The sequence below is a fragment of the Oncorhynchus keta genome, unplaced genomic scaffold (assembly GCF_023373465.1).
Source record: "Oncorhynchus keta strain PuntledgeMale-10-30-2019 unplaced genomic scaffold, Oket_V2 Un_scaffold_17407_pilon_pilon, whole genome shotgun sequence".
Classification (NCBI taxonomy): Eukaryota; Metazoa; Chordata; class Actinopteri; order Salmoniformes; family Salmonidae; genus Oncorhynchus; species Oncorhynchus keta.
Window position 1 is genome coordinate 347,001 of NW_026290822.1, and position 15,475 is coordinate 362,475.

Below are 15,475 nucleotides of genomic sequence, written 5' to 3' on the forward strand. Positions count from 1 at the left end.
ACTTGACAAATCATGTAATCAATGGTCATGCCGTTTTTATTTATGAAGTCGCTTCTCAACAACTGCACCATGCAGTCACCTGCATTGTGGGAGGCACTATGTGCAAACCAATAATTTTGTGTTTGATTTGACCCACGCGAACGTTGCCAAAGACTTGAAAGGAACAGGAAAAATCTTTATTGCGATTCTAAAGCTACAGGGAATACAACATAACGTTATATTTGAGACTTATCTCTAACCAATGCATTGTAGTGTGTGATATGGAGGTATACACAAGTTTATTTTGACATTTATACAGAAAAACGGTTATAAACAATAGCAGCTATGTTGACACTACCATGTTGATCTGAACCCTGCTGTTGGAAAACCACTGGTGTCCGACTGTTGGCTGTCGGAGATGCACCTCCCTGACCTCACTCGCCGACTTTAGTCGACAGTCGGCTTCGCCTTGCTTACTGCTCGAACACACTCAAAACATTTGCCTTCGGCGACCTGTGCAGTCAGTTTTCTCCCTGTCACAAGAAGGGACATACTATGTTCACGCTCCTTCGATAAAGCTACGACCGGAAGTGATTATCGTAGCAGCTTATTAGACTATTTTCGCCAACCCTAACCACAGATATAACAATCTTATACAGATATGTGCCCTAAACGTTTTCCAAACATTAACCATAGTCTCAATAACCTGCTACGTTTATTCTAACATAATACTAAAAAGTTACTTCCGGTGTTTTTCGTCACAGGAAGCAGACTTAAGTTGCGGAAGTATAATGTATAGGTGATCGTTTCAGTACATGTTTTGATTTAGTAGTTTAGTGCAATGTCTAAACTGTACACCGATAAACTGACCCGGCTCTACGAGCGGTATCGGGAGTACGTTACGAAGAACCCTGCAGCGACTGGACAACTGGAGAGCACCGTAAGAACGCTGTCGTACCTCATTTCAGGTGAGTTTAAAAGTGAGAGCCAGAGCGAGGAGCTTGCTGCGTTCAGAAACATCTGGGAACTCGGAAAAAATACGAGGTCAAATCATGACGTCAGTGATATTTTTGTCGGAAAGTCGGAGCTACAGAAAGAGGCCTGATTTCCCCGGTTTGGATGACCGTTCAAAAATGTTTTTAAAGTCGGAAGTAGTTTTTTCCCCCCCGAGGTCCCATTTGTTTTGAACGCACGGAAGTCGAAGTGGGAGATTTCTGAGTTCCCATCTGTTCTAAGCAAAGCATAAAGTGTATCCAAGTTGCCAAGCTCATTGCCTACACTACACCTCTTCCCAAAACATTGCCCATGCATCGCCTGAATGTGCCTCTCAACACTACAATCTCGTGTTTGATCATGAAAACAAAGGAATGTTATTCTCTAATTCAGCATAGGAAAAACAGTCACAGCCAAGCATCTGATGCATGATTCAGAGTGCAAGCTTTAAATATAACTATTTGTCACATAGTGTTGTCAGTAGTCCTGTGTAGAGTCTGGCATGGCCCATGGCAGGTGTAAACTCTACCATATGAAATGTAATTATTATCTGAAATATCTAGCCAAGTTCTTTGATTGGTTCTCTGTTGAAACAGCATTACAACAGTTTGACATACCATCAGTCCTCAAGTGTTTTTGTGTCTGTTTCACAGGGCGTTTCACTGACTCCCATGAAATCTCTGAATTGGGTAGGTTAGCACCTCACTTTACCTCACAGTTAATGTTTTATTGGCCGCAGTAGAACCATGAACCAGAAGCATTCAGGAACCTCAACTGTTGGATCAGTTTGTTGTTGTGTGTGTTTTTGCAGTGTACTCTGCCTCCAACCTGCTGGTGCTGCTTAATGATGGCATTCTGCGTAAAGGGCTGTGTCGAACCCTACCCATGGTGAGGTCAATTAGTCTAACCTTACCCATGGTGAGGTCAATCACAATAGTCTAACCTTACCCATGGTGAGGTCCACCTCCACCTGGTCAATCACATTAGTCTAAATATGTGCTGGGTTGTGTTCATTAGGCACAACATGGAAGAAAACACTCTGAAACGGGGAAGTGCTATCGGAACTGACTGTGCAATCCCTGACCGTGTGTGTGTGTGGTTGTTTGTTCAGTCTGTCTCTCAGCAGAGGCTTCTCACCTGGCTGTCAGTGGTGGAGTACATGGAGGTGTTCCTGGAGATGGGGGCCACCAAGCTGTGGGGGGAGGGAGGTCGCTGGCTGGTCATAGTGCTCATCCAGATCACTAAGTAAGGAATGAAGGAGCCCCTCGTGGAGCGATATCTAACCAACGCTTTAACTTCATCCCTTTTGATCGATCTACAACATGCTGTATAGTGCACTAAGTAAAACAAACATACAGTGATACATGGATTAGTAAAGACAATTAGATATGAAGTGATACATGGATTAGTAAAGACAATGATATATGCAGGGATACATGGATTAGTAAAGACAATGGGATATGCAGTGATACATGGATTAGTAAAGACAATGGGATATGCAGTGATACATGGATTAGTAAAGACAATGTCAAGCCTGCAGGTCTAATATTATAACCTGTGCTTTTCTTTAGATTGTCTCTGATTGTTGAAAAACGTCATGGTTACTGGGATGTTATGTTGCATGGTGTTACATTCCATTTCTCTCCTTCCACCTCACTCCCCTCTGTGTTCTTTCTCTCTCTGTCCAACATTTCTCCAGAGCCGTCTTGCGCTTCCTACTGCTCTTCTGGTACAAATCTGGCATGCAGACTTCCCCTCCTATTACCCCCCTGGACAGGGAGGCACAGCTCGGCAACGGTAACACAAGTCAAGAGTTTGCACGTCAGACATATTTTATGTTTAACTCTATTTTTTTGGTTTAAAATGCAGGGTGTCTGTCAGATACATCTATATCCAAACAATATGACTTAAACATGACTCTCTTTGTTCATTTGATTCAAAACAACTTTGGGACAGTTTTGTGTCCACTTCTTGTTCTGTTACCTCATTGGCTATAAACAATGTGCCAATGTCCTGGGTCGCACCGGGACCGGACCATATACTTCAGAGTTTACAATCCAGACAACCTGGAACTACTACTTGGACATAAATATATTTCTGTACGTCTCCCTCCTTACAGATGAGGACCACGATGACCACCAGGATGACAGCTCCTTTGTAGGCCAGCGGTCAGGGAGGGTGATGAGGCCGTTGGGCAATGGTAAGACTACACATGTTCCAGTACAATGTTTGCATTTAGGACAGTGCCAATACTATTTATCAGGAATGTACTCTGTCCCTTATCTCTCTCTCCTCTCTCTCTCTCTTCTCTCTCTCTCTCTCACTCTCTCCTCTCTCTCAGCTCCCTCTGTGCAGACCCGTCTGTGGGCAGCCCCCAGTAGGGAGAAGAGGTGTGCTGTGGAGGAGGATCTGACCTCTAGTCCCACTGCCCTGGGGGTCCAGGAGACCATAGCAGAGTCCATGTACATCGGACGCCCGCTGGTACACTGTATCCTTCCTACTCTGGGACTCTGCCACAGGGACACTAGAGAATTAAACGTGCACAATGTCATCACATGATTACTGCCTCTATAGATAGCTGGTACGGCAGCTATAAAGTACATTGGCTGAAATGGTTGCATGATTCCATATCATACCTCTGTATGGCCTGGAAGCATTCTGTTCATCTCAACAGCACGTCCCTTACTAGTGGAATACATCACTGCACTGTATATACAGTATACCAGTATTTGACCTAATCAATGGTAGATGAAACCTCAAGGATTTGTCACACAGAGGGTGTGTGTGTGTTTTCCTCAACGCTGCTCCTAAACACAGTGCTCTGCCTGGGAATGTGTGGGAGAGGCTCCTGGAAACCATGGCTCGTGTCTGGAGCCATGGAAATGACCAGGTAACCATGCTTTCTTCTCTTTACACTGACACGTGCTAAGAGGAATCACTAAATAAATACACACACTGACTGGACACATGATATGTGTTCCACTATTAAAACAAAATAGCCATAGACATACTCTTCTATACAGGCCATTTAGAAGCAGTGTCATGAAGGAGGCACTGAAACATGAGTGGGATAAAGAGGTATCCACTGGTCTGTTCTCTTACCCCGGTCTGTTCTCTTACCCCTGGTCTGTTCTCTTACCCCTGGTCTGTTCTCTTACCCCTGGTCTGTTCTCTTACCCCTGGCCTGTTCTCCTACCCCTGGTCTGTTCTCCTACCCCTGGTCTGTTCTCCTACCCCTGGTCTGTTCTCCTACCCCTGGTCTGTTCTCCTACCCCTGGTCTGTTCTCCTACCCCTGGTCTGTTCTCCTACCCCTGGTCTGTTCTCTTACCCCTGGTCTGTTCTCTTACCCCTGGTCTGTTCTCTTACCCCTGGTCTGTTCTCTTACCCCTGGTCTGTTTTCTCCACAGTTTTGGTTTGCTGAGTGACACTAAATCTCTGAACCGGCGGGAGAGGGCGGAGGTGAGGAGGAGAGCCTTTCTGCTTCTGTACTACCTGCTCCGCTCCCCGTTCTACAACAGATTCTCTGAGTGAGTAGAATCAGAACTACAACAGATTCTCTGAGTGAGTAGAATCAGAACTACAACAGATTCTCTGAGTGAGTAGAATCAGATCTACAACAGATTCTCTGAGTGAGTAGAATCAGAACCAACAGATTCTCTGAGTGAGTAGAATCAGAACTACAACAGATTCTCTGAGTGAGTAGAATCAGATCTACAACAGATTCTCTGAGTGAGTAGAATCAGAACTACAACAGATTCTCTGAGTGAGTAGAATCAGATCTACAACAGATTCTCTGAGTGAGTAGAATCAGAACCAACAGATTCTCTGAGTGAGTAGAATCAGAACTACAACAGATTCTCTGAGTGAGTAGAATCAGAACTACAACAGATTCTCTGAGTGAGTAGAATCAGAACTACAACAGATTCTCTGAGTGAGTAGAATCAGAACTACAACAGATTCTCTGAGTGAGTAGAATCAGAACTACAACAGATTCTCTGAGTGAGTAGAATCAGAACTACAACAGATTCTCTGAGTGAGTAGAATCAGAACTACACAGATTCTCTGAGTGAGTAGAATCAGAACTCAGATTCTCTGAGTGAGTAGAATCAGAACTACAACAGATTCTCTGAGTGAGTAGAATCAGAACTACAACAGATTCTCTGAGTGAGTAGAATCAGAATTCTCTACAACAGATTCTCTGAGTGAGTAGAATCAGAGATTCTCTACAACAGATTCTCTGAGTGAGTAGAATCAGAACTACAACAGATTCTCTGAGTGAGTAGAATCAGAACTACAACAGATTCTCTGAGTGAGTAGAATCAGAACTACAACAGATTCTCTGAGTGAGTAGAATCAGAACTACAACAGATTCTCTGAGTGAGTAGAATCAGAACTACAACAGATTCTCTGAGTGAGTAGAATCAGAACTACAACAGATTCTCTGAGTGAGTAGAATCAGAACTACAACAGATTCTCTGAGTGAGTAGAATCAGAACTACAACAGATTCTCTGAGTGAGTAGAATCAGAACTACAACAGATTCTCTGAGTGAGTAGAATCAGAACTACAACAGATTCTCTGAGTGAGTAGAATCAGAACTACAACAGATTCTCTGAGTGAGTAGAATCAGAACTACAACAGATTCTCTGAGTGAGTAGAATCAGAACTACAACAGATTCTCTGAGTGAGTAGAATCAGAACTACAACAGATTCTCTGAGTGAGTAGAATCAGAACTACAACAGATTCTCTGAGTGAGTAGAATCAGAACTACAACAGATTCTCTGAGTGAGTAGAATCAGAACTACAACAGATTCTCTGAGTGAGTAGAATCAGAACTACAACAGATTCTCTGAGTGAGTAGAATCAGAACTACAACAGATTCTCTGAGTGAGTAGAATCAGAACTACAACAGATTCTCTGAGTGAGTAGAATCAGAACTACAACAGATTCTCTGAGTGAGTAGAATCAGAACCAACAGATTCTCTGAGTGAGTAGAATCAGATCTACAACAGATTCTCTGAGTGAGTAGGATCAGATCCAAAACAGATTCTCTGAGTGAGTAGAATCAGATTTACAACAGATTCTCTGAGTAAGTAGAATCAGAACTACAACAGATTCTCTGAGTAAGTAGAATCAGAACTACAACAGATTCTCTGAGTGAGTAGAATCAGAACTACAACAGATTCTCTGAGTGAGTAGAATCAGAACTACAACAGATTCTCTGAGTGAGTAGAATCAGAACTACAACAGATTCTCTGAGTGAGTAGAATCAGAACTACAACAGATTCTCTGAGTGAGTAGAATCAGAACTACAATTCTCAGATTCTCTGAGTGAGTAGAATCAGAACTACAACAGATTCTCTGAGTGAGTAGAATCAGAACTACAACAGATTCTCTGAGTGAGTAGAATCAGAACTACAACAGATTCTCTGAGTGAGTAGAATCAGAACTACAACAGATTCTCTGAGTGAGTAGAATCAGAACTACAACAGATTCTCTGAGTGAGTAGAATCAGAACTACAACAGATTCTCTGAGTGAGTAGAATCAGAACTACAACAGATTCTCTGAGTGAGTAGAATCAGAACTACAACAGATTCTCTGAGTGAGTAGAATCAGAACTACAACAGATTCTCTGAGTGAGTAGAATCAGAACTACAACAGATTCTCTGAGTGAGTAGAATCAGAACTACAACAGATTCTCTGAGTGAGTAGAATCAGAACTACAACAGATTCTCTGAGTGAGTAGAATCAGAACTACAACAGATTCTCTGAGTAAGTAGAATCAGATCTACAACAGATTCTCTGAGTGAGTAGAATCAGATTGAAAGATTATTGGAATCTGTGTGGGTAGCTGGACAGGTAGGATGACTGACAGTGAAGGTGAACAGGTGGTCACGTGTCAGGTGACAGAGGAATGGATGAGACTGAGGCAGGAATTCCTTTAACCATTAAGTGGTATATTTACTGAGTAGTCTGTGGTGTAGATTCATGAACGCAACAGAACTTCTCTGAGTTGAGTTAAGGAATCAGAAACAACAGATCAGGCGATGGTAGATTTCAGAACTCCAGATTTTATGGAGTTGAGATCAGTCGGACATTTCTCTGACCTAATTAAAGCGCCCCTGGCCCAGCTGAGTAAATGGCAAAGAGATTCTTAAAGGAGTATTCCACTACAACTCCATGGGCCTTTTCTACACAGATCTACAACAGATTCTCTGAGAGTAGAATCAGATCTACAACAGATTCTCTGAGTGAGTAGGATCAGATCCAAAACAGATTCTCTGAGTGAGTAGAATCAGATTTACAACAGATTCTCTGAGTAAGTAGAATCAGAACTACAACAGATTCTCTGAGTAAGTAGAATCAGAACTACAACAGATTCTCTGAGTAAGTAGAATCAGAACTACAACAGATTCTCTGAGTAAGTAGAATCAGAACTACAACAGATTCTCTGAGTAAGTAGAATCAGAACTACAACAGATTCTCTGAGTAAGTAGAATCAGAACTACAACAGATTCTCTGAGTAAGTAGAATCAGAACTACAACAGATTCTCTGAGTAAGTAGAATCAGAACTACAACAGATTCTCTGAGTAAGTAGAATCAGAACTACAACAGATTCTCTGAGTAAGTAGAATCAGAACTACAACAGATTCTCTGAGTAAGTAGAATCAGAACTACAACAGATTCTCTGAGTAAGTAGAATCAGAACTACAACAGATTCTCTGAGTAAGTAGAATCAGAACTACAACAGATTCTCTGAGTAAGTAGAATCAGAACTACAACAGATTCTCTGAGTGAGTAGAATCAGAACCAACAGATTCTCTGAGTAAGTAGAATCAGAACTACAACAGATTCTCTAGAATCAGAACTACAACAGATTCTCTGTAAGTAGAATCAGAACTACAACAGATTCTCTGAGTGAGTAGAATCAGAACTACAACAGATTCTCTGAGTGTAAGTAGAATCAGAACTACAACAGATTCTCTGAGTAAGTAGAATCAGAACTACAACAGATTCTCTGAGTAAGTAGAATCAGAACTACAACAGATTCTCTGAGTAAGTAGAATCAGAACTACAACAGATTCTCTGAGTAAGTAGAATCAGAACTACAACAGATTCTCTGAGTAAGTAGAATCAGAACTACAACAGATTCTCTGAGTAAGTAGAATCAGAACTACAACAGATTCTCTGAGTAAGTAGAATCAGAACTACAACAGATTCTCTGAGTAAGTAGAATCAGAACAACAGATTCTCTGAGTGAGTAGAATCAGAACAACAGATTCTCTGAGTGAGTAGAATCAGAACAACAGATTCTCTGAGTAAGTAGAATCAGAACAACAGATTCTCTGAGTAAGTAGAATCAGAACAACAGATTCTCTGAGTAAGTAGAATCAGAACTACAACAGATTCTCTGAGTAAGTAGAATCAGAACAACAGATTCTCTGAGTAAGTAGAATCAGAACAACAGATTCTCTGAGTGAGTAGAATCAGAACAACAGATTCTCACCATTGTAAACTAGACTCTGGTCTGTAATTTGTTGTGTTGTCCTCAGGGCACCATTGTAAACTAGACTCTGGTCTGTAATTTGTTGTATTGTCCTCAGGGCACCATTGTAAACTAGACTCTGGTCTGTAATTTGTTGTATTGTTGTCCTCAGGGCACCATTGTAAACTAGACTCTGGTCTGTAATGTGTTGTATTGTCCTCAGGGCACCATTGTAAACTAGACTCTGGTCTGTAATTTGTTGTATTGTCCTCAGGGCACCATTGTAAACTAGACTCTGGTCTGTAATTTGTTGTATTGTTGTCCTCAGGGCACCATTGTAAACTAGACTCTGGTCTGTAATTTGTTGTATTGTCCTCAGGGCACCATTGTAAACTAATAATATAATATATGCCATTTAGCAGACGCTTTTATCCAAAGCGACTTACAGTCATGTGTGCATACATTCTACGTATGGGTGGTCCCGGGAATCGAACCCACTACCCTGGCGTTACAAGCGCCATGCTCTACCAACTGAGCTACAGAAGGACCAGACTCTGGTCTGTAATTTGTTGTATTGTTGTCCTCAGGGCACCATTGTAAACTAGACTCTGGTCTGTAATTTGTTGTATTGTTGTCCTCAGGGCACCATTGTAAACTAGACTCTGGTCTGTAATGTGTTGTATTGTTGTCCTCAGGGCACCATTGTAAACTAGACTCTGGTCTGTAATTTGTTGTATTGTCCTCAGGGCACCATTGTAAACTAGACTCTGGTCTGTAATTTGTTGTATTGTCCTCAGGGCACCATTGTAAACTAGACTCTGGTCAGTAATTTGTTGTATTGTTGTCCTCAGGGCACATTGTAAACTAGACTCTGGTCTGTAAACTCAGGGACTAAACTGGTCTGTAATGTGTTGTATTGTCCTCAGGGCACCATTGTAAACTAGACTCTGGTCTGTAATTTGTTGTATTGTCCTCAGGGCACCATTGTAAACTAGACTCTGGTCTGTAATTTGTTGTATTGTTGTCCTCAGGGCACCATTGTAAACTAGACTCTGGTCTGTAAGACTCTGGTCTGTAATAGACTCTGTCTGTATTTGTTGTATTGTCCTCAGGGCACCATTGTAAACTAGACTCTGGTCTGTAATTTGTTGTATTGTCCTCAGGGCACCATTGTAAACTAGACTCTGGTCTGTAATGTGTTGTATTGTCCTCAGGGCACCATTGTAAACTAGACTCTGGTCTGTAATGTGTTGTATTGTTGTCCTCAGGGCACCATTGTAAACTAGACTCTGGTCTGTAATGTGTTGTATTGTTGTCCTCAGGGCACCATTGTAAACTAGACTCTGGTCTGTAATGTGTTGTATTGTTGTCCTCAGGGCACCATTGTAAACTAGACTCTGGTCTGTAATTTGTTGTATTGTCCTCAGGGCACCATTGTAAACTAGACTCTGGTCTGTAATTTGTTGTATTGTCCTCAGGGCACCATTGTAAACTAGACTCTGGTCTGTAATTTGTTGTATTGTTGTCCTCAGGGCACCATTGTAAACTAGACTCTGGTCTGTAATTTGTTGTCCTCAGGGCACCATTGTAAACTAGACTCTGGTCTGTAATTTGTTGTATTGTTGTCAGGGCACCATTGTAAACTAGACTCTGGTCTCTGTAATTGTAAACTAGACTCTGGTTGTATTTGTTGTTGTCCTCAGGGCACCATTGTAAACTAGACTCTGGTCTGTAATTTGTTGTATTGTTGTCCTCAGGGCACCATTGTAAACTAGACTCTGGTCTGTAATTTGTTGTACTCTGGTCTGTTGTCAGGGCACCATTGTAAACTAGACTCTGGTCTCCTCAGGGCACCATTGTAAACTAGACTCTGGTCTGTAATTTGTTGTCCTCAGGGCACCATTGTTGTCTGGTCTGTAATTTGTTGTTGTCAGGGCACCATTGTAAACTAGACTCTGGTCTGTAATTTGTTGTATTGTTGTCCTCAGGGCACCATTGTAAACTAGACTCTGGTCTGTAATTTGTTGTCCTCAGGGCACCATTTTGTTGTCCTCAGGGCACCATTGTAAACTAGACTCTGGTCGTTAATTCCCCTGAATAAAATGCATTCTGAGCCAGTCAAATCAAAACCAACAGATTCTCTGTCTAGAGAAAGTCTTTACCATGATGACCATTGAAACATGGCATATTTTCTATCACGTATGCTGCTTTTTAAACCTTTTGATTTTGTTTCACGTAGGACAAAGATCCTGTTCCTCCTCCGGTTTCTGGCAGACAATGTTCCCGGCGTCGGGCTGGTTGCTCGTAAGTGTTGACGTTTTATAGAAACCAAGTCTCTGAACACGGGATGCATTTGTTCTGTTGTTTACCTTATTGTTGGTGGTCCACTGTCTGCTGACATGCACTGTGGCTTCCAAATTCTGCCAGTCAATGTGTTCTTTGTCCTGATTGGCTTAACCTTATCCTCCACTTGTCCTTCCAGGCCCTCTAATGGATTACCTACCTGTCTGGCAGAAGATCTACTTCTACAACTGGGGCTGAGGGCAAGAGGTGGTTGAAGGTCTCCTGGCCAGCTGGATAGGGATCGACACTAAAGAGGGAGACTCAGTAAAATACAGAGCCAGAGACACACAGGGACTCAAGTCCCCCACAGACTCACTGGAAACCTGTGCTGGTTAATCTGCTGTATTTCAACTGGGGACCCTCAAATCAGATCCAACATGCAGTTCTGTTGCTAGGGCATGCCAGAGTACCTTACGGATTCTTCTGTTCTGTTGCTAGGGCATGCCAGAGTACCTTACGAATTCTTCTGTTCTGTTGCTAGGGCATGCCAGAGTACCTTACGGATCCTTCTGTTCTGTTGCTAGGGCATGCCAGAGTACCTTACGGATCCTTCTGTTCTGTTGCTAGGGCATGCCAGAGTCCCTTACGGATCCTTCTGTTCTGTTGCTAGGGCATGCCAGAGTACCTTACGGATCCTTCTGTTCTGTTGCTAGGGCATGCCAGAGTACCTTACGGATCCTTGCCTTTTGCATTCCCACCTTGTTCTTTATTTTTATATTTTGAGTGATTTCCGTCATATCTTCCATCAGACTGATCTTGAACCAGTGATTATGATGAATTGTGTGATTTAGTTTTCTCCTTTTGTAAACTACATTACCCAGCGGTGTTATTGACTGAGTGGTATGAGATATCTTTGGCACCGCTGGGGATGATCACCATCTTGCCAGTCAGTTTTGCTGTCTGTCACTGGGAACAATCCCTCCTAAATGTCTCCAGTTAAACAACCCACTACAGCCAGCCCTGATGGGTTCTGTGCTGTTGGTCCTACAGCATTACAGCGAATGACTTTGAGGCTGGTTGACGTTCTCTCTATGGGGCTGTCCTAATATCTCCTTTCTCCCAAATCTAGATTGGCATTTGGCATGGGCTCGTGGGAGTTTCCACCATATTTCGTATGCTAGTCACTTCCTTTCGACTAGTTAATTGGAGGAAGGAGAGAATTGGGCCCTTCTGTTTGTCAGATTGTTCATTTGTTTTTCTTCCCACTGTGCCAATGTATGTGACCATGATAAGAAATCTAACATTTGTATATTAAATATGCTGTATTCTAAATTATTGATATTAACTACCTAATTGTGTTCCTAATAGATGTACTTTTTTAAAAACTAGGCAAGTCGGTTAAGAACAAATTCTTATTTACAATGACGGCCTAGGAAGTGGGTTAACTGCCTTGTTCAGGGGCAGAACAGATTTTTACCTTGTCAGCTCGGGGATTCGATCTAGCAACCTTTCAGTTACTGGCCCAACGCTCTAACCACTTGACGACCTGCCATCCCATCTAATTGTTACTTAATTGGGGTTGAATTAAGAATCGATTTTTGTAGTTTATCCAGAGTACTTGAGAACAACCATCTGGAAATACATTGAAACCAGGTAGTTTTCCCTGTGTGATTTTTTTGTTTAAGATGATTGGGGGAAGTGGAATGTTGTGGCTCTGAGTGCCTTTCAAAAGTTCACTTACCAGAGGAAAAAGGAAAAGTCTAATTTACTTATTTGAAATTGTGCAATTTTTTTATTTATGAATCCTACAAATGTGTTAAATAAATCGTCAGAATAATAATCATGTACCACCCAGTCATTGTGTTTATCTTAGGTAGGTTTTCATAACGACCATTCATTTGCTGTTATGTAATGTGCTACTACAGCTGCGTTTACACACACAGTACAAATCTGATTAGTTTTTGACCAATGAGATCAGCTCTGCAAAAGATAAGAATTGGGCAGCATTTGTAAACACAGCCCATGAACTTAAGTCAGCAACCACAGTGATGGATTTCAATCTTTATTGACACAAATCTAACTCTTTTTGTAGCCTACAATAAATAACTTGTTTTGATGGGACATTGGGATAGCCATTCTTCATCACTAGTGGGACATCCAGGGGGACAGACCAGGCCACACACTCAAACCCATCCCCATGGTGACAGTCATGGGTGAACACACTCAAACCCATCCCCATGGTGACAGTCATGGGTGAACACACTCAAACCCATCCCCATGGTGACAGTCATGGGTGAACACACTCAAACCCAAACTGAGTCCTGCCCTTGCACGACACAGCTGATAATAAAAACACTTGTCAAGCTTTGAATATTTTTAAATCAGCTGTGTAGTGTCAGGGCAAAAACCAAAACGGTGCCCCAGGATCAAGTTTGGGGCTTACCGTAAAAACACTGACCCCAACTAACACACGGCTGTTAGAGAAACAGGAGCTGCCTTTTGAGAATCCTTTCCGTCAACAGACAACCATCTAACATGTCCATCAGTGGAAGCTGCTGAGAGGACGGCTCATAATGGTCAGAGCGAATGGAATGGCATCAACCACCTGGAAACCATGTGTTTCATGCCACTCCAGTCATTACTACAAGCCTGTCCTCCCCGATTAAGGTGCCACCAACCTCCTGTGGTGTATATCAAACTAAGGGGACTGTCCACGAGGGAGTAACCTTCTCCAGTCCATTACTGCTGCGATGCAGCCCGGGAACGAGAGCCTCAACTCTGTAATGAACCAAGTGCATATCTAGAGCTATGGAAGGTGCTAGATCAACCCCCGCTACTACTGCCAATGGTGACATTCAAGGTCATCTTTTCTTTGTAGTTGCAGAACAATTGTGAATCTATATATCAATCTTCTGAGATACACAGCGCAACTGCAAAAGAGACAACCTGGAACACCAACCGTTGTTATTATGCAATTCCACCTTCCAGGCTCTGTGATACCAGACACCCTGTCTGTTCGTGATGAGATATCAGATAGAAATGTATTGTGTAGAACATACACCAATCAGGAACAAGAGGTAATCACGTCACCTCTATATGTATTATATAGCATTTCTACCTGTGACATCCATTCATATATTTTCTTTGCCACATAAGACATTAGTGACCGGACCGTCTCAAATAGTACTGAGGTAGCCCTGTTCTTGACGTTACACCTCAGTGAATTTACCCCCCCCCCGGGTTCCATTTGACCAACGGTGGTAGACTCCTCTTACCCGGTCTCTCATTTTCATAGGCAGGTCACCAGAAATAAACATCAAACGACGAGGGACCGAGTGACAGCCAGGCTCTGTCCAGTCACAGGTTTCACAACAGTCTGATACAGATGGGGATCAAACTCCCATTTAGTACAGAATGAGGGATCTTCCATTTAGAACAGAATGAGGGATCAAACTCATTTGCAGAATGGGGGATCCTACCATTCAACAAGACAGTACAGAATGAGGGATCAAACTCCCATTTAGTACAGAATGAGGGATCAAACTCCCATTTAGTACAGAATGAGGGATCAAACTCCCATTTAGAACAGAATGAGGGATCAAACTCCCATTTAGAACAGAATGAGGGATCAAACTCCCATTTAGAACAGAATGAGGGATCAAACTCCCATTTAGAACAGAATGAGGGATCAAACTCCCATTTAGAACAGAATGAGGGATCAAACTCCCATTTAGTACAGAATGAGGGATCAAACTCCCATTTAGAACAGAATGAGGGATCAAACTCCCATTTAGAACAGAATGAGGGATCAAACTCCCATTTAGAACAGAATGAGGGATCAAACTCCCATTTAGTACAGAATGAGGGATCAAACTCCCATTTAGAACAGAATGAGGGATCAAACTCCCATTTAGAACAGAATGAGGGATCAAACTCCCATTTAGAACAGAATGAGGGATCAAACTCTCATTTAGAACAGAATGAGGGATCAAACTCTCATTTAGAACAGAAACTCAATAGAAAAGAGCATTATGCAGAAACACAGCTGAGTTGCATTCCCTCCCATGTCTAAGTAACTTATCTTAGGGTAGAAACAAAAGACCGTGTGAACTCAGATCCAGGTCGTCATGTATTCTATACAAGTGTGTTTCTCAACATTAGAGGTTAATATGGCTCCCCAAAGTTTGTGTGGTGTGATTCTGTAAACCCAGTGACTGGATAAGCATGGACTGAAGGAGACCACCATCCACATTCTTACCAGCATCGACCATTCAGTCAAAGCACCCGATCATTCCTAAGAAACACACACACCAAACTCTTTCTATTGAAAAAGGCTGAAAGCCAACCTTTCTTCTGACCCGAATGAAAACCTTTCAGACCCTGGTGAAGAACTCATATTGCACTGAAAGATGGGCTAGGTCATTACGTTTCTAAAATATAACCCCCCTCCGTTCCCCGTCCATCTCCTGACCTTGGTAGATTGCGTCACTCATTCAGCGAGTGGTGTTGTGTTTTGATTCATGCTGTGCTGTGTGGAGTTCAGTTAAAACATTCTTACAATGGAACTTTGTGTGATTAACTCGACTCCATTCAGACCAGAGAATGTCATCCGTTGTCACGGTAACTAAAATGTAGAGATAATCAACCGTACTGGACAACTGCTTCCCTTTGATGATGTTAATGCTGAATGGTTAAACGGCTCTGTCTGTTAAAATAGCGAGAGACGGTTGA

The 15,475-nt window shown here is 42.3% G+C and overlaps 1 protein-coding gene across 1 annotated transcript; it reads left to right on the top strand.

The window, feature by feature from the left end:
• Positions 1-446: 446 nt before the first annotated feature.
• On the top strand, positions 447-12,584 carry pex16 (peroxisomal biogenesis factor 16). Its single transcript, XM_052514403.1, has 11 exons — positions 447-947; positions 1,626-1,661; positions 1,784-1,860; positions 2,084-2,217; positions 2,672-2,769; positions 3,092-3,172; positions 3,314-3,460; positions 3,790-3,862; positions 4,381-4,500; positions 10,701-10,765; positions 10,944-12,584. Exons 1-11 carry the CDS (start codon positions 821-823, stop codon positions 11,000-11,002), a joined length of 1,017 nt encoding a protein of 338 aa, XP_052370363.1. The 5' UTR covers positions 447-820; the 3' UTR covers positions 11,003-12,584.
• The last annotated feature ends 2,891 nt before the right edge of the window (positions 12,585-15,475 follow it).